This window comes from Betta splendens, chromosome 12 (assembly GCF_900634795.4).
Source record: "Betta splendens chromosome 12, fBetSpl5.4, whole genome shotgun sequence".
NCBI lineage: Eukaryota > Metazoa > Chordata > Actinopteri > Anabantiformes > Osphronemidae > Betta > Betta splendens.
In genome coordinates, this window is record NC_040892.2 from 4,329,204 (window position 1) to 4,357,065 (window position 27,862).

At 46.7% G+C, this 27,862-nt stretch overlaps 5 protein-coding genes across 8 annotated transcripts; 1 reads left to right on the forward strand and 4 right to left on the reverse strand.

The window, feature by feature from the left end:
* The first annotated feature begins 3,417 nt into the window (after positions 1–3,417).
* Positions 3,418–5,904, forward strand: LOC114866834 (prosaposin). Of its 2 annotated transcripts, none has more exons than XM_029169046.3 (10): positions 3,418–3,561; positions 3,641–3,687; positions 4,008–4,088; positions 4,229–4,351; positions 4,430–4,525; positions 4,611–4,691; positions 4,990–5,170; positions 5,273–5,331; positions 5,407–5,471; positions 5,556–5,904. In XM_029169046.3, the coding sequence occupies exons 1-9, from the start codon at positions 3,510–3,512 to the stop codon at positions 5,461–5,463; spliced, it is 777 nt and encodes a 258-aa protein (XP_029024879.1). In that variant the 5' UTR covers positions 3,418–3,509; the 3' UTR covers positions 5,464–5,471; positions 5,556–5,904. The 2 variants fall into 2 exon arrangements, with proteins under 2 accessions (XP_029024879.1, XP_029024880.1); XM_029169047.3 differs by having other exon boundaries at positions 4,430–4,519.
* Positions 5,905–6,112: 208 nt separating this feature from the next.
* mat2aa (methionine adenosyltransferase II, alpha a) lies at positions 6,113–12,337 on the reverse strand. Of its 2 annotated transcripts, XR_008696300.1 has the most exons (10): positions 12,046–12,337; positions 10,335–10,412; positions 9,645–9,767; positions 9,394–9,506; positions 9,133–9,276; positions 8,766–8,984; positions 8,459–8,641; positions 8,252–8,385; positions 7,893–8,148; positions 6,113–6,193 (listed from the first exon to the last, which is right to left on the reverse strand). XR_008696300.1 is itself a non-coding variant. In XM_029168999.3 (9 exons), exons 1-9 carry the CDS (start codon positions 12,137–12,139, stop codon positions 8,046–8,048), a joined length of 1,191 nt encoding a protein of 396 aa, XP_029024832.1. In that variant the 5' UTR covers positions 12,140–12,337; the 3' UTR covers positions 6,113–8,045. The 2 variants fall into 2 exon arrangements, 1 of the variants encoding a protein (XP_029024832.1); XM_029168999.3 differs by having other exon boundaries at positions 6,113–8,148.
* A 319-nt stretch (positions 12,338–12,656) lies between these two features.
* LOC114866780 (phosphatidylinositol 4,5-bisphosphate 5-phosphatase A) lies at positions 12,657–18,734 on the reverse strand. The gene is made up of 13 exons (XM_029168949.3): positions 18,294–18,734; positions 16,988–17,563; positions 16,317–16,424; positions 16,026–16,134; positions 15,824–15,940; positions 15,308–15,483; positions 15,117–15,228; positions 14,917–15,026; positions 14,632–14,842; positions 14,418–14,555; positions 14,273–14,338; positions 14,096–14,200; positions 12,657–13,734 (listed from the first exon to the last, which is right to left on the reverse strand). The coding sequence occupies exons 2-13, from the start codon at positions 17,557–17,559 to the stop codon at positions 13,270–13,272; spliced, it is 2,289 nt and encodes a 762-aa protein (XP_029024782.1). The 5' UTR covers positions 17,560–17,563; positions 18,294–18,734; the 3' UTR covers positions 12,657–13,269.
* Positions 18,735–19,074: 340 nt separating this feature from the next.
* On the reverse strand, positions 19,075–22,095 carry smtna (smoothelin a). The gene is made up of 8 exons (XM_029169050.3): positions 21,729–22,095; positions 21,147–21,235; positions 20,991–21,066; positions 20,791–20,919; positions 20,654–20,705; positions 20,301–20,409; positions 20,042–20,193; positions 19,075–19,920 (listed from the first exon to the last, which is right to left on the reverse strand). Exons 2-8 carry the CDS (start codon positions 21,231–21,233, stop codon positions 19,773–19,775), a joined length of 753 nt encoding a protein of 250 aa, XP_029024883.1. The 5' UTR covers positions 21,234–21,235; positions 21,729–22,095; the 3' UTR covers positions 19,075–19,772.
* A 446-nt stretch (positions 22,096–22,541) lies between these two features.
* On the reverse strand, positions 22,542–27,752 carry slc35e4 (solute carrier family 35 member E4). 2 transcript variants are annotated; one of them, XM_029169017.3, is made up of 3 exons: positions 27,617–27,752; positions 26,251–26,861; positions 22,542–25,367 (listed from the first exon to the last, which is right to left on the reverse strand). In XM_029169017.3, exons 2-3 carry the CDS (start codon positions 26,840–26,842, stop codon positions 24,838–24,840), a joined length of 1,122 nt encoding a protein of 373 aa, XP_029024850.1. In that variant the 5' UTR covers positions 26,843–26,861; positions 27,617–27,752; the 3' UTR covers positions 22,542–24,837. The 2 variants fall into 2 exon arrangements, with proteins under 2 accessions (XP_029024850.1, XP_029024851.1); XM_029169018.3 differs by lacking the exon at positions 27,617–27,752 and adding an exon at positions 27,292–27,421.
* Positions 27,753–27,862: the final 110 nt, after the last annotated feature.

Consider the following 27,862-nt stretch of genomic DNA (forward strand, 5'->3'; position numbering starts at 1 on the left):
AGTCTTCCTTCTTCTGTGTGTGAAGGAAACGCTTTATTACTAGTATTTACTGTGTGGACTGTTTTATCTGATAAGACTGTCGGTGAAATAGGCAGTAAAACTATAACTATAACGAGTGGCAGATAACATGGAAAAAATGAGAAACAGCTCTGTTCTTATTAATGTTTATGTTATATCAACATATAAAAGAACCATGAAAAAGAGAAAACAAGCCAGGGAAAATGTATTGATTTCCCAGAAGATTTGATCATCAGACAAAAAAGATCAGTAAATAATAATGTGAATTGGCAAAATGTGGAACAGTAAGACGTAAAGTTATAGTAGAAGCATAAAGTGACTGTGCACTTCCTTCGAAAGACATGAATTGATCAATAAAGCATTCAAGATAAAATGTAATCATAATATTAACAATTTTCTTGTCCAGACGTTGTCATGCTCTGTTTCAGAGCCAACAGTATTACAACATGCAAACTGATCAGCTTGGGAAAGTGAAAGAAAGAGGAAGCGATTGACACAGTTTCCTAAAGACACAGATCCAGATCTTAATGGGCCCTAAAACATAAAGTTTACCTGCTAATAGATTCTAACTGAGGACGTGACCTCATGTTCCTTCATGACAGGTTGAGGTTCGGGGCCCAGGTCCGTTCTACATCAGCCCTGTGTTAATCACCAGATGCAGTGAACGAGCGAAAGGATCCAGAGTGCGATGATGAAACACACGTTCACCATAACTCAGACGCTGGTAACAAGACAAGAAGCAACAATAAGTGGTGTTCACTGATAAATGCTCAAGTTTTGTATGCAAAAAAACTTTTCCAACAACTTGAAGATTCTGTTATGACTTTTACTTTTTATTACTTCTTCACATTTCCTAACTCGGTGTTTCTGCTGGGTGTCAATGCTAAAGGTCATGCTTCTGTTTTCACATCGTGTTTACAACATCCAGTGGAGGGTTGCACTAGTCCTGTGCAGTTCCCTCTTCAAAGACAGGACAAAGAAGCAGAAATCAAAAGCAGCGGCTGAAATGTTGTTAGTCAACGGCGGCGTTTGGCAAGAAAACACATTTCTGCACCCGGGGTTCTATTGCGTTTGGTAAATGTTTGTCGTTGGGAAAGTCTCTTTTCACAACCAGGCAACGATTCTACAGTCCAGAGGGGCAAATGAGGTCCAATTAATAATAAATAAACCAGCAGGTGTTTCATTCAGCTGCTGTGCGATATTTAATTTGACTTTATTCCTCCTATTTGATATCTAGGTTTTACATGATGTTAGATAATGAAAGGCTTCATTCCGCAGGAAGCTTGTTTGCATAGTTAGATCAAGAACCAGCGTCCACACACATAATATGAATGATTGTACTATTGAAACTAAAACTAATTAAAAATATGGTTTGTAATTTGTTTTATATTTTATGAAACATAACAAAAAACCGATTGGGTTACACTTCACAACAAAGAGGAAGTAGCTACAGCACAGTACGTGAAGTGCAACGAGAAACTCGAAGAAGAGCAGCAATTTGCAAAACAGGAATGGACAAACAGAAAGTGGAAGAACCGCAATGAACATGAAACAAAGCGTGTCCTGGATCTGTTTGTACTTTAAATGACCATGGCCTCTTCACTCTGCAGCAAACTGCCTTGATTCAGTATCTGAGTTACTGGAACGACACACTGGCTCATAAACATAAAGATAAGTCACGATCCATGTTACAGAAAACACTTAAGATCGAGATAAGTGGGACACAGAGGTGCAGCAGAAACCTCTTTTTACCACACAATAACTAATCCATTAAATCCCACACAAATAAACAGAATGGGAGCTGCGGGGAATTCTGGGTTTGGCAACGTTGACCAAAAGGAAGAAAGTTTTCAAACCAAATGATGAGGAAACTGGCAAACAAGTGGCAAATTCTTATGATTTGAATACATGATATTCGGCCATTAGCTGTTAATTTATAACTTTAATTTTTTATTCTTCCCCATCTCCCAGTCTTCCCAGTAAGAAAGTCTCTCAGAAGCTCAGTGGAACAGAAAAGCAAACGAGGAAAGACGTGTCAAGTGCAGATTTATCATTTATGTTTAGTTTATGTATCTCATCTTATCTTAGTGAAAAAGTTTGTTTGGTGCACATGTGAGAACAGACTGAGACCTGCTGGGGCTTCTAGAAGCAGGTGAAGCTAATTCTCATGGTGGTCAGCATCAGCTTTTAATGAATCTGTTTCAACTGTAACATTTCATTACCAGCTCTGACCTCATTTTTCCTGGAGCACGACTCAGGTGAGTCACGTTTACAGTATGAAGTGGAGATACTGCACTTTGCGGAATGTGTTGATGATACTGTGGATTACATTAGATAATGCCGCTGTTTAGTATCATTTAATTAGTGAAACACTCCCTGCTTTCTGTTGATAAAAGCCTGACCCGGAATATTGAACTCTGTTAGCTGCACAAACTGTCCAGTAGATGTCAGTGAATGTCCAAAATAGGCCTTTCTTCACTTAAGGAAAAGAAGCTTTGATGAAAATGCTGGTTTAGACTCTTGAACCACTTGAACGAGGCTTCATCCCACCATCATACTGGAGGTACTAGGGAGAGGAGGAGGTTCACCTGCTCTGCAGTGATGCAGGTGACACAAACTCAACAAGCAGAGCTTCACCACACATATTACATCACTCATAAACCTGTTATAGGAGTCAGTGGTCTTAGTTCTATCTGTGAACCATCACAGTTTTGACTAATTAAGTCAGTATTGGACCTCAATAATAAACATTTGGTGGAATTATCACCTTTAATTATAATGTAAAGTAGAATAAAAGCTTCTGTGGTGAATTGCATAGAGTCTATGGGGTTTAGTTATTCAGTAATTGTTGTTTATCACATGAAAACAATGAAAGTAAGTTCATTTGCAGAAGGAACTGTTTCTGTGGTTTGGTGCTTAAGGATGTGATCACTTTAGAGCTTCTTCTATTAGGATCCACTTCTGCCTTCAGGGGGTTCAGACCTCATCTTGACACTGTTACTGGGAGTTTGAAGCACAGGGCAAAGCTGAGCTGTACAGAACCACATACTGTTATTTCACGTTTATGGCACTACAGCTACTTCCAGATGCTTCTCATCTTATTTTACTTGTTGATTTGTGGGAGAAATCTGAAGAAGCTGGGAAGTTCTACATCCAGCAGGGCTGGATATATTTTAGAGATGTGAACTGAACACCTTCATATATACAGTGATGTTCGTGGCATCTAGAGACTTTAACCACAGTTCATCTACAAATATGCGCTTTTTAAAATAAAGAACGTGTTCTCACACCTTTCTACGAGGAACTGAATGTGACACTAGACTATAATTAGGATACTGAGAGAGAGAGAGAAACTGTTCCGCATAGATCAAAACTATCATGGGTTTTTTCCTTCACATCTGATTGGCGGGTGACAGGTGGGCCTTGTCACATACCAGCTGCACTCGGAGCCACTGCACAGATCTGCGGAGGAACGGCGACGCTGACAGAGAATGGCCCTGCTCCAGCTCACGCTTCTTCTGGCCATCGGCTTCCACGGCTGTGGTGAGACGGCCGTTCATCAGTCACGCTAACGTTACGACTGAAGGCCAAGGATGTGATAAATTACAGCTTGTCTCCGCAGCTTCGAGTGCAGATGTGTGGCAGCGTGATCCGGATGCGCTGAGGGTGGTGAGTGAAGACTTTCCTTATAGCGCAAGTTGCTGATGTTGAATTAAAAGCATCCACAATGTGTAACAGACACAAAGTATCTCAGTTATTAGATGAAAATGAACAAATACATATTCATAGTTCTCTTCTTACAAGAGGAACTGAAATTTGCTTATCTTCAAACTCAGGAAGGCTCTGTTCACACTTCACCTCCAACAAGGCACTCTATTAATATTAACGCAGCGATAAACACATTTCGTCCTCAAAAACATGCTTACTCAAGTGAGCACAGTAAATTCTAGCCTTATTTATTTATTTTTCTTTGTCGACTTCGCGTCCAGACTCCAAACGGGGACGTCTGCCATGACTGCACCCAAATCTTCGAACTCATCGCTGACCTGCTCTCCAACGCAGACTTCCAGGTGAGTTCCTACGGCGCATTCCTCAGATTACAGACACAAAACGTGACATGATGTGTAACGTACAGGAAGTCCTTATCAGATGTGTGCAAACGTACTGTGTGTTCACTCAGTTATTTCAGCGTTTATCGGTTGTATTTCAGAAAAAAATGATTGCTGGTGTTGAGAGACTGTGTGATCTCCTTCCTGGTGAAACTAAAAAACTCTGCAAAGATGAGGTGGAGAAGATGCTTCCATTTGCCATCACATTCATTACTGGGGTTGCAGTGAGTCGTCCTCATTAAACTGACTACTCTACTTTTACTGAGAGGCCGTCATCTAACCATCGTCTGATCTCCCTGTAGAAACCAGCTCAGCTCTGCAAAGTTCTTGGACTCTGTGCCGTCGACCAGGAGACGATGAGGGCATTGCTCCTTCAGGCTAATTGGATCAGTGTAAATGTCAGAGGGCCTTAATGAAAGGAATAATGCTCATGCTCGTACATCCTGTGTGTTTCACTTCCTTCACTTTTTTTCTGTTATTCAGTTGGAACCTGAAAACCAGTGCTCCTTCTGCATTTTGTTTGTCAAGACTTTGGAGGGGCTGCTGCCTAAAGAAAGAACCGAGGTAGAACACGCTCAGCATCTTCGCCTGGCAGAGACACTGGACCTGCTATAGAGGCCAGCGGGTCGACCCAGCTGCTAGGAGGAATTTACTGGAGTAGAAATATGAACCAGCCGACATCACAAAGCTAATATTTGCTCCACCTCTGGCATTCTGCCTGATAGGATTTCTCCCCGATAATGATTAGCTATCATTCATGCTTTATGTTCCCTGACCATAAGGAAGCTACACTATTACCACTGCTGCTACCAGTTCTCCTTATTTCTGACTCAGCGCTACGACTGCATCTTTCACTTCACAGAGCGCTATCACCAAGGTGCTGGAGGAGGTTTGCCGCATTTTGCCGTCCACCTACAAAGACCAGTGTGAGGCCGTCGTCGACAGGTTCACCAAGGCGGTGCTGGACGCGCTCATGCACTACGCCACCCCCCAGACCATCTGTGCCCTCCTGCACCTGTGTCACGGGGAGGACGCCGCTGTTGGTCAGTCCGCTGCTCACATTTGATTTGATTTTATTAATAGTGAAAATGTCCAAAAAGTGGAACTGCAGGGAACAACTGTTGATAATTAATATTGTCATTTAGATCCGTGCACTTTGGCAACATACAGATGCAGAGACGTCAAAACGTCTGTCCAATGTGGAGTAAGTAGAATAAACATCACAAATGACTTATAGCTGGTCTGTAGTGTCCATATCTGACCCGTCTCCTCTCTGCAGACTCTGTTCTACTGTCAAAGATTCGCCTGGAAGTCTCTGAATCACAACACAATCTAAAAGTTGAGGTGAGCATCACATTGGGACAAACCTGAGTCAATCATAAATATATAATATTTAATAGCATGTAACGTGTGTCACCTCCTCTTCAGGGTTGGACCAAACACAACAGCCAACGTTTGTGCCTCCACAGCTTTCAACATCAAACTGCAAACATTTCCCTAATCCTGAGGAATTCTGCCCGATAGGATTTCCTTCAGATGCTGATTTGTCATCTTGCTGCTTTTTGTGATTTTCTTTCTTTGTATAGTGTTTGTGCATAAAGTGCTGATCTTACAATATTTTATGGACAAATGATTCTGCTGTAATTAATGTTGCAAAGATATAAAAGTATAAATGCTAAACGCTTAAAACATCAGTTTGTGTATGATTTTTGATGTGCAGCAATGATGTTTAACAGCAATTTTAAATAAAAAGCTTGTGAAACCAGAAAAGAAACTACTCAAGGTTTCAACGTGTTTAATGCCATCTGTGGTGATTGTGCTTCGACTCCTCCCACCAACTCCTACTTCTGCCTTCATGTGAGACTCCATCATCAGCAGAGTCTGTTGCTAGAAACTCAAATAAGTAGTCTTAAAAATTAAAAGTTAAGTTTTTTTAAGTTACTACATGAACTACACATAAATCTTAAGTGATATGAGACAAAAAGTTAAAGTCACAAAGGAGAGCGCAGTTTATTGAAGAGAAACTCAACAGACAGGACCTTTCAGCCTTGGGAGGGAGCCGGTCGCTGGGTGGGTACAGGGATATGTTTGGGGACGGGGCAATAGAGAAAATGACAAAAGGCACTTTTACACATTCAGCAAGCAAACGTACAGGTTTAATTCACCTTTCTTAAATAATTTAACTGAGAAAAACAAAACAAATTAAATAAAAGCTACTCTAACTCCCCCACAGGAGACTGTGTAAACAGGTTGGTTTCTCTGTACAACACCAACCAATTCATCTTATCTGTGGGTGAATTAGACGACGCAAACATACTATAAAACTCTTTGGGAACTTTGCGCTAACTTGCTATTGGTACCAAGCGGAGAATCCTGAAGTCTCTGAAGTAACTTGAGAAACCACAAGAGGGAACCAGTGGAACAAACCAACCAGTTTTCTCAGAGGGTTGACTAAACTCTTCTTTGAGGGCACAGCGCCACCTAGCTGCATGATGAGGGCATTCATACTCCACGCAACTTAAACCAACAGTTCACAATCATGATTTATGGGTCACTCAGACTTACAGCTGACCTAGCATTATTGTTACGCATGGTCGACATGAGCGGAACAACTGGGCCTGAGATGCGTCTTTCTCAGCCTGAGCTGCCTTCTGTGCAAGCGAAGCCAATAAAACAATCTTTAACCAGCGGTGAAGCAAACAATTCCTCTCAGCAAGATTCGATCTCTGCCAACCATCACCAGGAGGTACTGAATTTGTGCTGGTTAATGCTGTTTAAGTTAACATCAGGAAAATCCTCAGCTGAAATAAATCTACTGGTCCACACTGGAAAGAGAAGCTTCTATGTTCTTGGCAAGGACTGTGTGATGTGCAATTCCAGTGGAAGACTCGAAACCCACAGGCATAAAGTAACAAAGTCCTTATTTGTACAAAAATGCCTCGGCTGAGAAGAGAAGCACAGCAAAACTAAGCTGTATGTGAACTGCCTCCGAGCTCTTTGCCGTTTGTGCCTCTGCCTTGGATGTTCTTCTGTAACGCTGCATTTCATACATTACAAGCTAGTGTGACTGGCGTGCAATAAAAAGAAATTAGTTAAATACAAAACCTCATAACACACAATATTCAGTTTCCCTTCCTTGCTGGTCCCATAACAATTGCTGTTACACAACGCAATTCAAGTACTGTGTTGCCTTGGGAGAAAGGCCCCTGTCCAGAGGTGGGTCTGGGTTTCTCTGTAGCTACACCCAGAGCCACTCTTAGGAAGAGTCAAAGTGGAACCAAGCCTTTGCAAACACAATTTAAATAATTCATGTGACATTTAAGCAAAAAAAAAACAAAAAAAACAAAACAACCCAAAAAGGAGTGATTTTAAGGTGCAGCCCGACAGAACCACAAGGTCATTAGCAGCTTCTGACTTCTCTGTAAAACATCAGAAATCTGTGGCCTGAAGGGTGAGCACAAAAAATAAAAAATAAAGAAAGAAACCACTATATATCATCATGCCTAAACCCAAATGAGCCTTTATGGAACATGATGCAATACAATTAAAGAGAGAGAGCAGAAGACTAATAATAGTTTAGCCCTATGTTTGGTTGAGTTAAATTAGGGAGATGCCAGAACAAAGATGACAGTGATTGGAAATCTGGCTGATCACCTAAAAAGGTATACGGACAAATTAAATACCTTAATTTATCTGACTTGCATGTTAGCAGAACTACTATTGCGCTCTCTCTCTCTCTCTACGGATGTGTACAGTAACACTTACGGCTGGGGAAAGGGCTTTGTTTCATGAAGTGTGGTCTGATGTGGCTGTGCTGATGAGGAGGGAGGAGGAGGAGGCAGACAGGAAGGTAGGCAGACAAAAACACAGGCTTATCTCTAATGCACCTAAGACGTGCTGGGAGATAAGAAGAGGGCCTCAGTATTTCAGCTTCTTGGGCACCTCCCATGAAAACGCATCACGACCAAAGTGCCCATAAGCCGCAGTGCCTTGGTAAATGGGCCTCTTCAAGTCAAGGTCCCTGGGACACAATAACAACCGTTATAAATTCATTCAAACCTGAAATACAACTGAAATAGATTTCCTGGGGATCAGAGCTGCAAAACTACAGTGTGACACGATACCTCACGATTACTCCCGGACGGAGGTCAAAGTTCTTCCTCACAATGTCCAGCAGTTCTTTCTCGCTCTTCTGTGATGTCCCATAGGTAAAGACAGAGACTGAGAGAGGATGGGCCACACCGATGGCGTAGGAGACCTGAAACAGGTTAGGAATTAGTAGCAAACGTAACCTTTGATGGTTTTCCCATTATAACAGACTGCCTCCTCACCTGCACCAGCACACGCCTGCAGAGTCTGGCTTTCACCAGAGACTTGGCCACCCAGCGGGCGGCGTAGGCCGCCGAGCGGTCCACCTTTGTGTAGTCCTTCCCAGAGAAAGCTCCACCACCATGAGCTCCCCAACCACCGTAGGTGTCAACAATGATCTTACGCCCAGTCAGACCAGCATCACCCTGAAGGGACAATGTAAAGCATCTATTACAATCTATTGAGCATCTATTCTACATCTATTTAATGTAAATGTAGTTAATCTGGTTTAAGTGATACAAGCATATGAGCTGAAGTCAACTGTCTTACCTGAGGTCCTCCAATAACAAAGCGGCCGCTGGGCTGCAGGTGGTATATGGTGTCATCATCCAGGTACCCACTGGGAATAACTGCTTTCACCACCTGTTCCTTCAGACAGTGACGCATCTGCTCTAAGCCAATAGCCTCATCGTGCTGAACAGACACCACTACAGTGTGGACTCGCAAAGGCACCATGGCGCCGCGATCCTGCTTGTACTGAACGGTCACCTGAGGAGATAACACCACAGACAGAGGAGCTGGACAGTAAATAAGTAATGTTGAGGAGTGGCAGTGACTATGATAAACTGTAGGATCAAAAAAAGACAACATCAGTTAATTTTTTTTTTAATTTAACAAGAGAGACGTTTCTTTTAACCTGAGTTTTGGAATCGGGTCGGAGCCAAGGCAGCGTTCCGTTTCGGCGCAGTTCGGCCATCTTGGCGTTGAGCTTATGGGCCAGGACAATAGTAAGAGGCATGCACTCCTCGGTTTCATCAGTGGCGTATCCAAACATCAGACCCTGTTAGAGGAGAAGTCGCAGCATGAACACAGTTTCAATTCATGGGGCAAATCTCTTTACCGCCAGAGTTTTGGCTCCAGTTACCAAACCCGAACGTAAAATAATAAACCCTCCGACCTGGTCACCAGCTCCTACATCCTCCTCCTTTCGGTCCAGGTGAACACCCTGAGCAATGTCAGGAGACTGCTGCTCCAAAGCCACCAGAACGTTGCAGGTCTTATAGTCAAAACCTGTAAAATGACAGAAAACAGGCTCATTTTTATAGCAGCCAGTGAAGAGAAGAATCGTGTTTTGGAAGAAGACAAATCACAAACATTCCAAATACTACAGAGATTGTCCTCATTAATTTCTAAAAACCAGTTCATTACCTTTGGATGAGTCATCGTAGCCAATGTGATTGATTGTCTCTCGGACAATCTTCTGGTAGTCAACAGTGGCCCTGGAGGTGATTTCGCCGGCCAGCAGGATCATCCCCGTCTTGGCAACCGTCTCTGAGGTTACAATAACACAACATCTATTATTATTTACAAGTTACAGATGTGTTAACAGTTGGAGACCTGGGTGCAGGAGCTTGGAAATGACCGCATCTACCTGCATTTTATCAACAATATAGTTCAAATTCTTAGCTTTTAAAAAAAAACACGCTGCAAACCATCAGTTACACAACGTCCTGCCCACCAAGACAAAATAACTCACTAGTGTTTAACAATCGACAAACCAGCACACACACCAACAGTTATAGCCCAAGGTAAGCGCACGAGCAAACACATGAGGATAGAGTTAAACAGCTTATGTTTATCCAGGTCAACATTTTAGTCATTTTTTTTAACCTGAAGCAAATGATTTAGTCCTGAATGTAGATGGGAGATCTTTAGCTTTTACTGCCAAGCAGGAAAAAAATCTGACTACATTGCAAAATAAATTAAGAAATTATGAGATTGGTTAGAAAACCCTTTCTGACTCAACAAATTACATGTTTATGAGGGGGAGATGACTCGGCATCAACATGAATATTTCAAAAATGAATGCTCAGGATATGAGGCAAAGGGGGAACTTACCACATGCAACTTTGGCATCGGGGTCTTGGCTGAGGTGTGCATCCAACACGGCATCGCTGATCTGGTCACAGATTTTATCTGTGCAACAACACGAGTAAAGGCAGATTATTTAATATTATTCATTCATTCATTCATTCATTCATTCATTCATTATTAGTATGCTTATTACACGTCACCCAAAAGACATTTGCCGTTGGTTTGAAACATGCAAGACTTGTGCAGGAAAAGGTTAATGTGGAGTTCAGAATTGATTAGGTCCTTCAAATGCTCATGGTTACTACCCTGGTCTGGCCTCCAAAGAAAGGCTGAATTGTGTTTACCCATCATTAATAGATAGATAGTAGATGCTTCACCGTCCCACAGATTAGAAACTGTGTGAATGTCACTGCTTTACACGCACAGTTGGGCATAAGTTCCTGCACCTTCTATATTTAGAAGCACTTCTAAGCTTATTATGGCAATCTGTACAGCTGTCCCTTTGCCCCAGTATAAAGCCAACCAGACAAAAATCCACCTCCTGAAACGTGCAGTGTGTGGACAAACAGAGGAGGGGACCGGAAACAAAATGGCTAAGGTTGTAAAGATGACGGGTGCAGAAAGGATTCACAAATGGTGCCTCTCTGCCTGCTGCTAATCATTAACTTATTAATTTATTTACAGCTACCAACTTCCTGAATGAAACCTCATCGGCACATCTGGACTTTGAAAAACCCATTACTGATGTTGAGTAGATATTATAAAAAGGTAAAATATCATTTTAGTATTTTAAGGCTAAATCGATTGGGTGGTGTGTGGAGGCTGAGAGGTTCTAACATATTCTGTCTGTCATCAATGAGGAGTAAAAAGGAGTAAAACCACAAAGTACAACCTCCATAATAAGCATGAACCTGAATGAACGCTTATCAGAAACAGCATCACGTGACCAACACTCCGACCTGTGCCACAGAAAGATTTACTAGTACTGCAGGATTCCTGTCCGATTGCATCAGCTCACAACACGTTGCACTTAAAACAGCGAGTGGGAAATACACAGTTTGCACAAAAGGTCCAAGTTTGAGTCACTTAATAAAAAGCCACATTAACAAATTCCGGTTTGACCCACCTACCATCACACTCCAGGACACTGGCGTTCAACTAACCTTTTAACGTTACTTTACTGCACACGTCCTTCTATCCTTGTGTATTTCACACCGGCCCACTATTAATAACCTGCTGTTAGCGAGCACATGTCAACTCAAGCTAGGTGATACAGATATGACGCAACGCCATACGATGGCTGGTAAAGGCGAAACGCACCAGTTGGGTCAGATGTGTTTATTGTTGCTACCGGCCCCACTTACAGTATCTTTACACAACAAACGTCGTATTTTTCCTGTTGATTCACTTCGGAAATCCTCGTGGAGCTTCCTAACCAGCTGATATGGTGTTAGCTTAAGCAGCTAGCCGCAGTGTTGTTAGCATGAAGCCGGGACACTGCTTCAACTCTACAATCTCAACTCCTCTAGTTGTTGCTCAGTTATTCGCCCGAAAACGCCAATTTAACTGAATTTGTATTATGTACAATAATACAATCACCACATTTAGCCGCGTTTGTGCGTATCAGAGGTAAAGCATGAACAGACTTAACAATTAACGCCACGCTTTAGCGCCTAGCATAGTGCTATCAGGCTAATTATTGGAGAAACGAAGTACTAGTGTTATCAGGACGTACCTGGGTGCCCTTCCCCGACTGATTCAGAGGTGAAGAGGAAGCAGTCCTCGTCAATGAACGAGTCGTTATAGAAACCGTTGAGATGGCCGTTCATCTTACTCAACAATCACACCGTTAGCCAACAAGCTAGCCGTCCAGCTACCCACACCTGTCTAGCGGTTCAGTGCGCTTCGCAGACCTCACATACACCAAATGGACACGCGGGTCGGGTTCCGGGTGGTCGGGGGGAAACGGAAAAGACGCCCGGGCCGCTCTGCTTTATTTGATCGAGCAACTTCTCCGGCGCCTCAAGTCGTTTGACGGCAGCCAATGTTGTTGTTGGGCTCTGACCATGTGGTGCTGATGGGCGTGTAGGCCGCCGGGCACGCGCGTCTGCTTCCTCCCGCAGGCTGCGACCAGGCCTCACGGACGCGTCATGCAAAAGTCACGAGTTGTTGTATATAATTATTATTATCAGTTGTCTTTGTTTTGTTCTTGTTATATTCTTTCGCACTAATGTGTTCCCTTTGGGCTTTGATATTAAATCATTCCAATGCGGAGTCACACGTCACTGCTGTCAAAGCGTTTCACTTTCAATTTGTATTTGACTAATAAATATATATTTTCCCCACTTTAATTGTGTTCTTTTTATTTGCACACCCAGACAGTAATTCAGACACATTCACTCTATAGAGCAGGGGCTGTATCCACAAAGCCGCTAAACTGATGTCGCATTGCTGTTTAAGTCACATGTAAAATTCAGATCGATTGTGGTGGTAAAATGCTTTATCGCTAGTGTTTGATATAGCAGATGAATACAGACCAAGAACTATAGAGTTAATCTAAACCATCATCTGTTGGTAATTAAAGCACGTTTTAACCCACAAGCTCGAACACACACGCTCACTAACAATGGTTCAGTATCCTTATTGTGATACAAGCCTGTTTACATGGATCCACTTCTATGAGTAATAACCGGTTACATCCATCACTTTGGTTTCACATTCAATATGTTTGTTTACGCACGATATAGCTTATGAGTCTATAAAAGCACTTGTCAACGGGAGTCTAGAGACCCACAAACACACAGTGGATGAGAGACAGATCCAAGAAAGATGTGGAATGTTTGCAAACTACAGTAAGTAGAGTCAGTAGAGGTGCTGCAGCTAAGAGCACAGTGACAGTGTGGGGTCAGATCACACGGGCTGCATGGATATCCCTGTTTCCTTCTGCTGATGGCTCTTTCTATGCAGTGTCTGCCTCCCCTGCCTTCCCCATGTGTTTGACTCCCGCGAGGCCCTGAGCTGGTCTGTGTTCGCCTAAGATGGCAGCGATCAAGGCCTCCGGCGCGCTCACCCCACCCCCCGGCGACACGGGGCTGCGGGGGCTGAGGGGGCTGAGGGCCGGCGGCGTCGCAGCGTCCGGGGACACCAGCCGCTCCTTCTTAGCGGCGGAGCAGGGCGAGCGGCTCGGCGCCGGCCCGTCTTTGGAGCGCGGACAGAGGCTGAGGCCCTGCAGCGATGGGAGGGGGTTGGAGGACAGCGCGGGGACGGCCGGGCTGCGGCTACGCCGGTGGCGGCGGCGGTGGTGTTTGCTCGGGCTTGGGCTGCGGGAGTTCGGAGCCAGCAGCACAAGGGTGCTGTCGTCCTCTGAGCTGAGGTCGGAACTGTCGGAACGATTGGCAGCGGGGCTGTGGACGGGTATCCGGATCTGTTCAGGAGACAATAAAAAGGAAACTGTGATTAAAAGGGTGTTGGTGCAAAGGAATAAGCATCATGTTCATGCATTGCCACATATTTGGTATGTTTATACACAGAATGTAGGTGTAAGTTGTATACATTGTAAATGTTGACATAAAGAGAACTACAGTTAATCATAATTTTCCTAACCCAATATTGTACGTAGGCTGTTGTTTGCCTAGTTAAGCTGCTTGTTCTGCAAACGGACATGATGTGACTGATTGGTGTGAACCCATGTGCACATGCAGGTTCATCTCTGTTGGAGGATCAGCCTCACTCCTGCTGTTGAGGGTCAGAGGTCATTTTTGTCTTTCTCAGACGACCAGTCGCACCTGAATTGATGTCATCAGTCCAACGATGCTGTTCATGTTATTGCTGTAGTAGCCCAGGATGTATTCACAGTCTTCTCGTGGCAATTCTTCCTCTGAAAATGTCACCTGTAAATATGAATAGAGAGAATCAGTGGGTTCAGTGAGTTCAGATGTGGCGCTGAACCCGTTCTAACGCACCTGCGTCGCATGCTCCCCCTTGGCCCACACGTACGCCTGATAATCTTTGTAATGTCTGAACCCGACCTGTGAAACCAAGCAAACGTTCACACTGTATAAAAGAGTCACACGTTGAAGCAGGATCTCAGCGCTGTCACACGGGCACCTTGTATATCGCCACCCAGTCCCAGGAGCTGCGCTGATAAGCTGATGCGACGGTGAATCTGACTGTGGCATCAGAGGCTTTACACCACTCCTTGTTCGCCTGCAGCTCCACCAGCGGCATGTCCACCCTGAACGGGAACTACAGAGAACACTGGTGATGGAGGCTGGACTGAAACCCAAGGCCTGAAAGCCTGTACATGTGTAAACAGTCTTACATGCAGAGAGAAGAGGGCAGAAACAGGCTTGTGGTCGCTGATGGTGAAGCTCATGTGGCTTTGGTACGAACACTGGGTCACTTTGGTTGCGCCGCCCAACCATGAGGTGAGCCCACGCTGCAGCGCTGCATTGTGGGTAGGAACCGGGGAGCCGGTGCGACGCAGGCGCCAGAGGATGCGGTCGGTCCAGGCGGGTTTTCTCTTCTTGGCGCTGACAGAGGCACGAAGGGGGACGTCACAGCACAGCAGCATTTATTTTTCACAGCGAGAAGGAGCGGAGCTGACCTGGTGTCGTACGTGTGGGTGCCCACGTCGAACTTATAGGTGGGTGGGAAGCTGAGCGCACCCTCCATGAAGCCGTCCAGTACAGACGCTGTGCTTTTAGCCATGTTGAGCTGCAGAGGGAGGACAAAACCGTGGCGACAGGATTATTTGCATCCAGCCCGACGGCGGGCGGGCGGGCGGGCGCTCAGAACGGGCCTCACCTGATCCCGCTCCCACAGCAGAGGCAGCTTGTTGCTGTCGATGGCACACTTCACCACGTGGATGTCGTAGTCTTCGATGCGGAAGTTCAAATCCCCAAACCAAAACACGACGCTGAGGAAGAGACAGGTGACGCGTGCATGAACCTCATTTGAAGGCCTCGGGGCTGATATCTGACGATGCGGTCACCCACTCGTGGTCTAAAACGCCGGTGGCGGCGCCGCCCTCGAACTGCTGCTGCTGCAGGATGCTCTCGAAGTCCTCCATCCTCTGCTCCAGGTTCCTCATGTGAGCCGGCAGGTGACAGTTGAGGAAGCACACCGGGTGCCCGAACACCGTCATCCTGGCGCTGACGCCCCCTTTGTTCCCCTGACGGCGAGCGGAGCCAGGGCAAAGAGAGGACACGGGGACAGAAACGGACTCTTGATCTCGGGAATAAAAGTCGGGCGCGGTATCAAACGCATCGGCCCTGGCGCTTTTATCTGCCCCTGAGTCACAGAAGCAGAGCCAGACAGCTGCACTGACCTCAAAGGGAAGGAGACTGCACCAGCAGCATCCAGGGGTGACGCTGACACCAGCACGCCTCTGAAGGTCACACACTGACATGTGCACCCACTCGTGCAGGTGCCCCCCCCAACTCCACTCACACCGGCCCACCCCCACTCACAGCATAATGAACCTCAGCAGCTGTTAAACGCATAGCACGTACCCAGCATCCCCCGAGTCCTGTGCGAGTGCTCTGTGTCTGCACACCTCTGAGGAATGGAAGGTGGCAGAATTTAGCGAAAACCAGCAGCAGCACCCCCTGCATTCGCTGGGAGGCCACCTAAACAGATCAAATACACGGAGGTTGGGGTATCAATAACGCAGGATGAAGGACAGGCGTGGAAACATTTCCAACAGCTTCTCACCAGGACGTATCCGAAGGGACAGAGCGTGTCCATGCACAGGTCGTTCCACTGGTCCGAGAACAGCACGTCCTTCAGCCTCTTGTTTATCATGGAGTTGACCTCCTGGAGTCTGGCGGCACCGGCACGCGGAGCAATGGCGTCCAGGAGGAGGAGGAGGAGGAGGAGGAGGCAAAGCGGCGAGAAAAAGGACAGTGATGGACAAACAACAAGAACCAAGACAGACGACTGAGTGGGCACCGGCGGCTGTCTCCTTGGCACCGACCGCCGGGTCCGGTGGAACCGCTCGCTCACCCGATGATCACCACGTCGACGCTCCCGTCCGAGACGCCCGGGCCGAACAGAGAGGTGATGTCATCCGGGGGGACGGCTGATCCCACGTTCCATGTGACGATGTGCACCCTGTCGACGGACAGAGACGGTGGAAACGCTGCATTAACTTCAATAGGACGAAGGGGGACCTTGTGTGATTATATAATCCACCGGGAAAGAGCTTTCATCAGTGCTTCTGTGTATGAGGAAGGTTCGGCAGCTCATTATAACCCGGTGATGACTAAGTATTGTGGCTATGCATGCACCACATGTATGTGCTGTGATGTGACGTGCACTCATCAAATCGCATAAAGACAAACACGTGAGGGTCTGGGAGGCGGGCGGACGCCTGCGACTTGTTACATTCTCCACACAACCGCTGACACGCTCAGGCTGCGTTTTTACAAGCAGCCCTTTGTTTATAAAGCGTGTAAACAACAGAAGTTTCACTCTGGGAAGACGGCCAGCCTCCGAGTGGCTGTGTCGGCCTCATAAAGCTCCAAGTGACATTTGGAGCTTTAATACGTGATTCGTGCTCGCACTCATCAGCTGTCTTGCAGCCACCGACTGCAGGACGACGGCGCGCGACGGCCTCTAAAGCCCCGCGGAAATAAAAGGAAGCCGCCGCTAATAAAGATTATGACTCAGCTCACCTGAAGTCGCTGCTCTCCGGTCCCGGCCTCTCGGGCTGAGCCTGGACCTGCGTGGAGCCGGTCCTCTGAGGCTGAGGGCTGAGGCCGGAGGGCGCGGTCGGGTCGAGGGGACTGAGGTGAGGCCGGCCGCTGTAGCACAGGGGGCTGCGGGGACTCTGGGGACTGAGACGGGGGAGCGAGGTGTCTGTGGGAGAGTGTGGCAGGACGTTGGCACTCTGAGGGCCCGGGATGCAGACGGGGCTTAAATCGATATCCATGCTGGGGTCCGCTGAGGTCCTGGGCGGCTTCGGAGCCGGTTTGGCTCCGAGGGCGGTTGGTCTCGGCCGGCCGATGATCGCCAGTGTCGCTGGAGTGGACCCGGACGTCGTCGTCCTGGAAGGCGCAGGCGCAGGATGGACGCGGCTCGGGTCCCGCGGCTTTTTCAGCACCTCGGATGTCATGATGTGAGGCGGCTCGTGGATTTCAAGCTGCGGGGGCAAAGCGGGTCCGCCTCCAGTCACTGCACAGGGTCCGGGTTGCGTTCTGGGCCCACGGAGATCAGCACTGAGTTGTTTCTTCTGCATATGATCCATGAACCTGCAACAGGTCGAACTAAATAACTATAACACAACAGAGCCTGAAAACACAAGCTCGTAAAGTCATTTACAGCACATTTGGCCTCTGTAACTGATACTTGTGACTGTATCACGTTGTACTGATGCTCCACAGCTGGAGATGGAGTAATGAGCTGGCAACTGGGCTGAAGAACTAGCTTTGGACGTGTGTTACTCAGCCATGCTAATTAGCCCCTGACCCTTTTACAAAGCACGCGGTTGATAGCGATTGCTGTGAAATAACATATAAGCTGTGATGCTTTGTGCAGGGACTCAGGTTCAAGCGAAAGGAGGATGAGACGGGACAAACGGCTGCAAACGATGGGGCACAGACAATGTCAACAGACAGTGTAGGTCACAGGACGGGGACGAGAGGAGCGCAGGAGCCTCCTACCATTTTGTCGGATCCTCCCACACAGAAATGAAACACCACTTTTAAGTATTCATGACATGCAAAGGATGTCTTTGTAACTTAGAAAGTCGTGACCTGCAAAACCGGGTTTGTGTAACGACCAGACAGGTACTTTGAAAGTGAAAACACAACTTTCTCAGTTTACAGTTATTTATTTGTACAAGTGGCCTTTTAGATTATTCGCTATTCGACGGCTCATTAACTCAGCGCCGTGTTGTTCTGGCTGCAGAAAATACACATTAACGAGCAGAATCGACACAAACGCAAAGCGTCGGTGACCCGATAAAAACCCCTCTCTTACCTTTCAGGCGTTTTGTTATTTTCAAGGTGAACGACAAAGGTGATCTCGCAAATTCCCCCGGGGGCAAACGCATCCGCCTCCTCCGCTCCTGCACGCCGGTCAACGCGACACACACGCAGGCGTGTGCAAAATTGCGCTCGAGAGGCCGACGGACCGAGCCGAGCCGAGCCCGGCTGCAGAACGGACGCGACCCGTCAGCACCGTGGACAGCGGACGTCCCTGTCACGGCGCGCGCCGCGCCGCCAGGCTGTCAAGTCAAGAAGAGCGCGCGCTCGGTGCGTCCGGACAGCGACACATGCATGTTGGTGTTTGTACCGCAACATTTAACCGCATGTGCGTGCGCCGTTACTGCCTATGGCGCAGCGCAGGTGACGGGAGCAGCTGTGCGCTTTTCTGTCAGCATCCCGGCTGCGCCTCCTGCTCACCGGCTGTGCCCGTCCTGCTCTCTCTCTCTCTCTCTCTCTCTCTCTCTCTCTCTCTCCCATCCGGAGCACTCTGGGTGAAACATGTGGGCAGGGCAAGAACGGCAAAACAACCACCACCCGCTAAAGTGCAGGCGGCTAGAAATAATTGAGCATCTGCCCCACTAGTGACGCAGTAATCTGGCATTAGTGCGTCACTGATAGGGGGATTGATTAACACGCCAATAATTAGGATTTAGGTTTGGCAACCGATCTGTTCTCACGGTGATAGCTTTGCAACAGCGTGAGCTCTGTGCATAGTATGAGCCAGTATCTGTATCAGTAAATATTATTAGCAAAAGAAACCCTGTAATTTGAATATAAATTTAAATATATAACACAAGAAGCTGCTGCATTTATTGTGCATTTGTAGTTTACAAGTTGTGTGTAAGTTTACAGCTGAAGTGATGTCACACAGCCAGGTCCTCCACAGCATCCTCAGAAAATCTGTTCCCAGATGCTCTGACTGGGATTAGTGCAGATGTGTAATCTCAGAGGAATGTCCTGACCCAGCCAGATGTCCACTGGGAGCAGATATTCAGACAGTGACACCATTTCCACAACCGTGGTTCTGTACATCGCCACAAACTGATTCACGCTTTTATCAGGTTTCATCTTATCCAGTTGTCCTTTCTCTGCCGTTGTTTTCCACGTTCCCCTGGGCTCCGCCGTGTCCCTGAACTCTCAATGTCACAAACAAGTGGAATATTCTGCAGCAGTCAGTCAGTTCTCCTACCCTTAATTAATTACTATTTACACTGCAGCCGTAGAAGGGGGAACACACCCACATGGGACCACGTCTCTAATTTACACGATTATGAGAATTTTTTGCAAATAAAAAGTCTAATTTTGGATCAAACAATTATCTTTTTTCCAACTTGACTGTTTTGTTTAGTCTTAAACCTATTTTGATGATGTACAGAGTGCAAATAATCATAATCATAACAATCACCTTCATTGACAAAATGTTACGCTTCTCAGCTTGTGTAATGTGTGTAACAAATGTGTGCTTAATTATTCATGGCCGCTTTTTGGTTTTGACCAGGCCCTTCTCCACCAGGCAGCGGTAGAACTCCTGGATGTATGTGTACACACACTTCCAGTCGGGCTCCTGCATCCGCACCAAGTCATCGGCGTCCAGCAGCGGCGGGCAGCCGGCCAGTCTCCTGCAACAGAAACACAGTGTCAGTGAGAAATGGCCGGAGACACACACAGTTATCACAACTGCTTTTAATTGCATTTCACTGAGCCGATTCCAGACAAGACACATCTGCGGCGACATCTCACTCTGCAGTGGCGAAAGCCAGCTGGAAGTTTTCCCTGGGCTTGTTGGGGTTGAGGATGGAGTATTCGAAGGCATCGGGGAAGAAGCGGTGGACCAGGGCGCAGAAGGCTATGCCGTCCTTCCAACTGGAGGAGAAGTTCTGGATGTCTACCCCCTGTTTCATACAGGAAGCACAAACAGTGGAGGCCGAGGGCTGAGGAGCAGAGCTATGTATAGCTCAGCGGGGAAGCCATTCACAGACGACAGGCCGGCTGCATTTACCTCATATGGCTCTGTTTTGGCCCTGCACCAGTCCAGAAGCATCTGTTTAACATTTTTTGCATTGGGTGCTGCAGCAGGAAGACATTTCTGGGCTGAGGCCGGAGCGGGACTGGCGTTGCCGAAGAGAGAAAACAAAGATAAACAACGAGATGTAGAGAAAGTTAGCTCATCTCTCAACTTGGCAAACGCTCTAGACTAATATTTTCTTTCGGGTTGATGACGTAAACCCAATCCAGTGAGTTCACACTGATGCTCATACACAGTGTGTCTGTGGAGGCACCATATGAATCAAAACATGTCGTGTGAAGCAACATTTACCATATAATATGGTTAACAAACACAAATTGACTCACTTGCCGGATGTCCTGGTAAAAGCAGCAGATGAAGAGGCCTGGACTGCTGGTTCTGACAGGTCAGTATTAAAACAGAATCAAAAATTGAGTGCGTATCACTCATTAATAACAAAGTATGCATCTGACATGAGACTTACTGTGCGTTGATGGCTGCTGGTTCATAGAGGCTCGTCCTGTGCTGACGCCTCCTGCTGTGGTTCCTCCTTTGCTCAGGCCTTGCTGCCTCATGTCCTGCTGCCTCGATCCCCGTTCCTGCTCCCGTTTCTCTGACGACAGACGTTGGAGAACGTTAGAAAGAAGGCAACGCAGAGGCGTCCTTTCACCCACATTTCCTGACCTCTCTTTTTCTTGAGCAGGTCCCTTAATGCAGCACGAATCCGTCGCCTTTCTTCGAAATCTACAGCTTTGTCCAGCTGAAACCAAGGAATGGATTTAAGTGAACACACAAAACTAAGGTTCTGTTGCATAAAGTCGAGGTCAATCATTGTCTCACCATCTTGTTAAGAACCTCTTCATCCTCAATAGCAGCCAGTTCTTCGATGGCCAGCGCTGTTGACCCACCGTCAGTTTTTGACTCCATGTCTGAGGAGTAAATGGAAAAAGACAGTGTGAAGTCTTGGCAGCAGGTAAACTTCCACTGAACTAAATAATATATACAATAAATGCAACAAAAACATGCATAGCTGCATCATTTACATAAAATTAGTGAATTACGAACAAGAATATTTCTGTCAGTGTTTATGTTAAATGATGTAAAACACCCAAGCATCTGCTCTCCTCCGCGTTTGCTCATTAATTAAAGTATTAACAGTCAATTTATGTCTGACAGACACAAGCGGAGCTTAAATGTGTTTTCTCATTGAAGAACGTCTTTGTGCATCACAGTCACTGCAGCACAAACATGTACAAATATAGAAATGCAGTGGAACAAGACCATAAACAAAAGAATCTGATAAGAGCGGAGAACTACGTGTGCTGAGACGAGACAGTGAGCTGAGGGAAAACCTAATTAAATGATGTTGAAAATAACTCGACTGTGAAAATAGAAATTTGGATGAGGTTTATTGTAACTCACCCGTTGTCAGGATGTAGAACAGTTTTCCTCGTGTTGGTCACCTTTCGTTAAACTCTGGAGCCCTGTGGAAACATCACGCCTCCCACCACAGCCCTTCATAGGGATGCATGTTTGAAGACAGAGTGTCGGACTTGCTCATATGAACCACCCAAGATGGGCAGAACGAGGAGGAGGGACACATCAGGTCCCCGTCCTGGTCTTTATGTTGCTTGGCAGAGTCCAGCTCCTGTATCAACATCCTGGGTCATGTGCAACATCATGGGGCACAGAGACGCTGCCCTTTAAACTGGTAGTTTCACACGGTTGATGAATATCTGGAGGAGGCTGCACACCCACAATCTGCTGAGAGATGAAAGGGTTAACAAATGTGAAAAACGTGGGGAGCACTGCCTTATTCAGGCAAAAGCCTGATCTCTGTTTATTACAACAGTAAAGCAGTCTCAGAAAAGATGCACACACGCACACACACACACACACACACACACACACACACACACACACACACACACACACACACACACACACACACACACACACACACACACACACACACACACAATAAGAAGTACTTTCTTTTGGTTTTAGTAGTTTCTATTTAGTCTTGAATGGGTCAGAAATAAAACAAATTGCTCCACCTAGTGGCGAACAATAACAACTGCTTCTAAATAAGAGCATCGTTTTTATAACATGCTCCTTCCTTTATGGGAAGTCAAATAGAATACAAATGTTTGAGGTTTGTATTAAATCAAACCATATTATGTACTATTGGACTAGTGTTTAATGTAAGCAAGAAGTGAGACTTTTTCAGAGTAGTTACTGGTTACCAGTCAGATTATTTTATTCAAGCTGTGGCAAATCATGTGTATGAACCCACCATAGCGTTCTTCCTCAACAGCATCTCTGGCCATTGTTGGCATTCAAAAAAAATATTTTATGACATGACAAATCAGTTGCTCCTTTTCTAAAGTATGTCTAAATAAGGCATGAGGCTAATGTTTCATTCCTAAATCAAAATAATCACAACCAGCCAAAAATGTCAATAAAATATATAAATATAATAAAATACCCATTTACATATAACCTGCTGTGAAACAATCTAAACCATTATATACACAGGAACCTCAGGCTTTGAAGGCCGCAACTTCGAACCATGTCAGTGAAACTTTGACTCTCACTCTCAACAAATCATGGGTTTAACGGAGTAAAAAAAAACATAAGCTGAGGTTATTGTCGTCTTAGCACAACAAAAGAACATGTTGAAATGTGTTTTTAAAATATCTCAATCTTCATAAATCACATGCTGCAGATTTATTGTCGGTGTTAAAAAGCTGCTTGATGCCATTAATCAATGAACACAAGGGCAAAAATCAACCCAGCGTTTGAGGTATTCAATAATGCAGAACCATTGAAAATGTCAAACACATTTTATCAAAACTTTGATATATTTTTGCACCATTTTAAACTGTGGATTTATGGAAAGCTTATTTTGCATTATTGTAACTCTACAAATGTCATCCTCGCAATAAAAATCCATGACATATCAAGTACAGTATTTCAATGTTCAACCCTGTTTGCAGACGAGAAGGTGGGTGTAAGACAAAAACCTCATGTATGGCTTTGTTGTAGTGTGAGAGCTCAAACTGTATGTGGCCACTGACAGAACCAGTAAAACAAACAGCTCCAGTAGACATTTGTTATACCAGACATTTGGAAAGACGTCTAACAAATACCAAAGATCAGTTAGGATGCGATGAGCAGCATGCAGTCGCCTGCTAGTACACCTGACTTCACTCTGGAGAGAGAGAGAGACGGGTGATAATAGCACATGTGCAAAACACAGGAGATACAGTGTAACAAAGCCAGTGATTACTATGATCATTCAAAAATACATATTTCCTTAGACATAAATATTAAAAGGGGAATATTTGTAACAAAATAAATCTTATTAAATGCTTTTCTAACACTGAGGGAAAAGATAACACTGTCCAGCAGAGGATGTGTCAAATGTTCTTTTGTCATTTACTTCCATGCGTTAATTAGCTGTTTCTCTTGGGGCGGCAGGAGCCAATCACAGCTGTCACTGGGAGAGACACCAGCAGACAGAGACAGACAACGATTCAGACTCACATTTACACCTGAAGGCAATTTAAAGTCCCCACTCAGCCAAACTGCATGTCTCTGGGCTACAACAGAAGGACACCTGGCCGACAGAACCACCGTGCTGCCGCGCGAAAAAGACGGAACATTAAAGTACGTTTTAATCTTCTTCTGCTTCACTTGTCTTTTCTTCAGGGACAAGACAGCTAAAGTGGAGTGACACTCCTTAGGGATCATGTGAACCTAATTACTGAGGTATACTGCAGTCAGTGTTGTAACAGATGGAAATAAAAGACCGACTTTAAAATCTAGGCCTCCAGTGGAAGCCACTCAGAGGTTGATTGGGAAGGACAAAACAGGGCGCTCAGGCCTCGTAACAAAAATGTGCTTCAGTAGAGAGGAGGCCTCTCTTTGTACAGAATCGTTGGCTTTGTCCCCCCGTCCACAGGTTTGAGCCCACAACAACTGCAGCGCCTTTAACAAGCTATCCACAACACATACAAACAATAAAAGCTGCCAAAAACCCCAGTCCCTTGTTAAAACAGGAACAGGTGGATGTCAGGTAACATGACTGTGTATTTAACACAAACGAGGGCCCTTCAGAGAAGGAGCAGGAATCCTCTCTTAGGCCTCAATGTTTCACAAGCTGACGAAACCCACGACAGCCGCTCAAAACATTGATTAGAGCCCTCTGCAAATGAGAACAGCTTCACAGTGGAGGAGTGACAGTGTGAATACCCCATGAGGTATTGAACTGTTTAGTGCGCTCATGCATGCATATACCTCTATAGGCTATGTATGAGTTAGTTACAGACTAAGGAAAGACTTTAACCGTCACTGCAAAACAAAGGCTTTTCCTCTGTGCAGACTTCAGGTCCTGTGACCAGAGGAGAAATACATTGGCACAGTGAGGGAGTTAAAAAAATAACTAAATAAAAAAGCATCTGTAACATCATCTGTGAGGTCGTGAACTATCAAGCCTTAATGTTTTTACTCTCTTCCTCCTCCCTGCTTAGTCTGTTTTGTCGTCCTGCTTTTCATGTCTTCTCTGCTCATACGTCGCTTCAGATGCACTGGCTTCGTCCAGGTCCTCCCCACACGCTCTGTGACAGTCCACTTGCTCCGAGTCTTCAGCTTTGGCCCTGCGTGCGTCCAAGTAGCTGACGATGAATTCAGAGTTCTGATAGATGAGCATGCCGGACAGCGTCAGCACCGCGCCGGCGCAGCTGAGGGCCGACAGCTCGCTGCCGAACAGCAGCTGGGACAAGAGCAGGTTGCCCACCACGCTCAGGTTGCCGAGGATGTGCAGCGTGACCGCAGAGGTGAGCGTGATCACGCAGCAGCTGGCCAAGTTGTACATGACCGAACCCAGGCAGCTGAGCAGGATGAAGAGCCACAGGTGGCGGTCGTAGTGCAGCGGCGACTCCAGCAGGGCCCAGTTCTCTAGGGCCAACGCTGCCACGGCCAGGATGCAGAAGCTCGGAATGGACATCAGGTAGAGCAGGAACACCGAGTTGATCTTCTCCTCCTGAAGCAAGATACCTGAGCCAACGGGACATTGTCTGGTTAGAATAAGAACAGGCTCACAACAGGTTTTGAAGCTTTCTGATAGCAGGGAAATATCTGGGAATTATGCAAAGCTCCGGGGTTGAAAGCTTGTTGTGTTGCCTGGAACGGGTTTGACACCCTCATGTGTTCTCTGCTCACACACTGTAAACACTCACTAGCATAAAGTGAGGACAAAGAGTTTGACCGTGTGCCACTAAAAAGAGAAAGTCGGAGGAAAATAAACACACGGAGTTGACTGTTACACCCAACAAGTGAGCGCGGACAAAAATAGCGTGTTGAAACTTGAGACATCAGGAAGAACATCAAGTATTAGTCAGGATTAAAAATAAAAGTACTGCACATTAGACAAATGAAAACCGGGTAATACAAATGAGGCTCAGATGACAGGAAGGTGTGTTTCCCACGACGTTTACCTAAAGGGAAGCCAGTCGGAAATTGGATTTCTACTGAATGTCTTTGGACACTTATTTAATTAGGATAAACCAATCAGTGACTCTTCAGGGAATCCTAGGTATAAAGTATTTGCCCATAACATAATTAAACCTTGCCCATTTGAACTCACACACACACACACATACACACACACACACACACACACACACACACACACACACACACACACACACACACACACACACACAGATGTTTGTGTTATGTTTCCTAGGAAACCAGACTTATGCTGCAAAATTCCAGCATGATGTGCGTTTAAGTCAGCTAATCACTAAGAAGTTCCAGGACCGCAGACGCCGGCGCTGTCGGGGAGGGAACACCAAACACCAGAGTTTCCAGAGTGAAACTTAACAACGCAATAAACAACGCCAACAACACCACAGTCTGGGGAAACAGTGTTACTCACTCTGCTGAATGGACTTCACACCCCTTAACATGGTGGCTGCGAACACAAAGAAGCAGCCGGTCTGGTCGAACTGGACCTCTCCCATGATGCTGAAGGAGGCTCCCAGGCAGATGGGCATCATGGCCGTGTATTTGAGGATGTGATGCTGTTTGCCCAGAATCAGCGTGGAGATGGCCAGAGTAAAGAGCGGCGTCGTGGTGTAGATCATTTGTGCAAAGGACAGCTGCACATAGTTCAAACCCATGTTCCCAAAGGCGATGCTCGCGCAGAAAGTCAGACTCAGCAGGAACACCTTGCACTTCGCACTGGCGGTCAGGTCCTGCGCCCCGACGCCTCTGTGGCGAACCACCTGCAGTCTGATCAGCCCGTAGTCCACCACTATGGCCGTGAGCATGTGGAGCGCCGACAGCAGCAGGGGGTACCGGAAGTTGTAAACGGCGAATATCCACTTGTTCAGGCTGGAGATGGTGGTGCCCGTCACCAGCCAGACGACGACGGCCGACAGCAGGTGGAGCATCTCTGCGGGGGGCCGCCTCCCGCCTCTCGGTTGCAGCGTCGCCTCGCACTTTGAGAAGCCATCGGCCCTGATCATGTTCGTCTCATTGTCCTGTCTGGAAGGAAAACACGTGTTCAGTCCGCGCTGTTTGCACGACGGGCTGGGTGAGAGTCACCCTCAGCAGAATAACACATGCTGGAGCCGGACGGGGGGAGGGGGGAGGGGCGGAGTGGCGGGCTGGAAGCCCACACACCCACGCCACGCCGTGGATAGTTTCCGTCCGCGGAGTAATAAACGTAATGGGCACATGATGTACTGGACGCGCCTGTAACCGAAGCGTATGATGCCACAGCGCACTAGTTATAGGGTTCCCATCTGCTTTAAATAGCAGCTTACTACATGACCCGAGCGGAGCCCGGGATTCATTTCGCTGCGCTGGGGCGGAGTGGAACCGTGACAAGCCACTGGGTTGTCAACAAAGTGGAGCCACAACGTGCCCGTAACACAACCAGCCACGTAGAGGTGGCGGCCACGGTTTCACTCACCGTAAACAGCAGCCCGTGTCCAGCTGCTGCGGCGCCCGTCGGTACCAGGAGCGCCCCGGTGCCCTTTCTGACAATATATGAAGGCGGGTTAGCTGACCTCTGCTACGGACCGAGCTGTCACTTGACACCGGGACAGCTGATCGACCGCTAACCTTAGCTGCGTGTGGCTAGCCGCGTCCGCGATAGTGCAGCGCTGTCGTTAGCCTGTTAGCTAACGATGGACAGCAGCCGTTACTCCCGGGTGCTAGCGTACATTGAACATTAGCACATCGCACCACGGCCGCTGTACGTTGTGGTGGTTCGACTAAGAGCATCGCGGGTTTACCTCGCTCTTCTTCGACGAGTGCCTTGGTAGCAGCACCGGTAGCATCCCCGGGTCTCCGCCAGTCGGTCTCAACCGCAGCGAACGATCCGCGCTGTCGTTGGAAGGTTCGTTTAAAGGGACACGACGCTCATGTGAGGAGCTGTGAGGAGAGGGAGGCACATCACTAGTTCGTCACTAGTTCATCGTGAGACCATCATTAGTTCATCACTAGTTCATCACTAGTTCATAACTAGTTCATCACAAGCT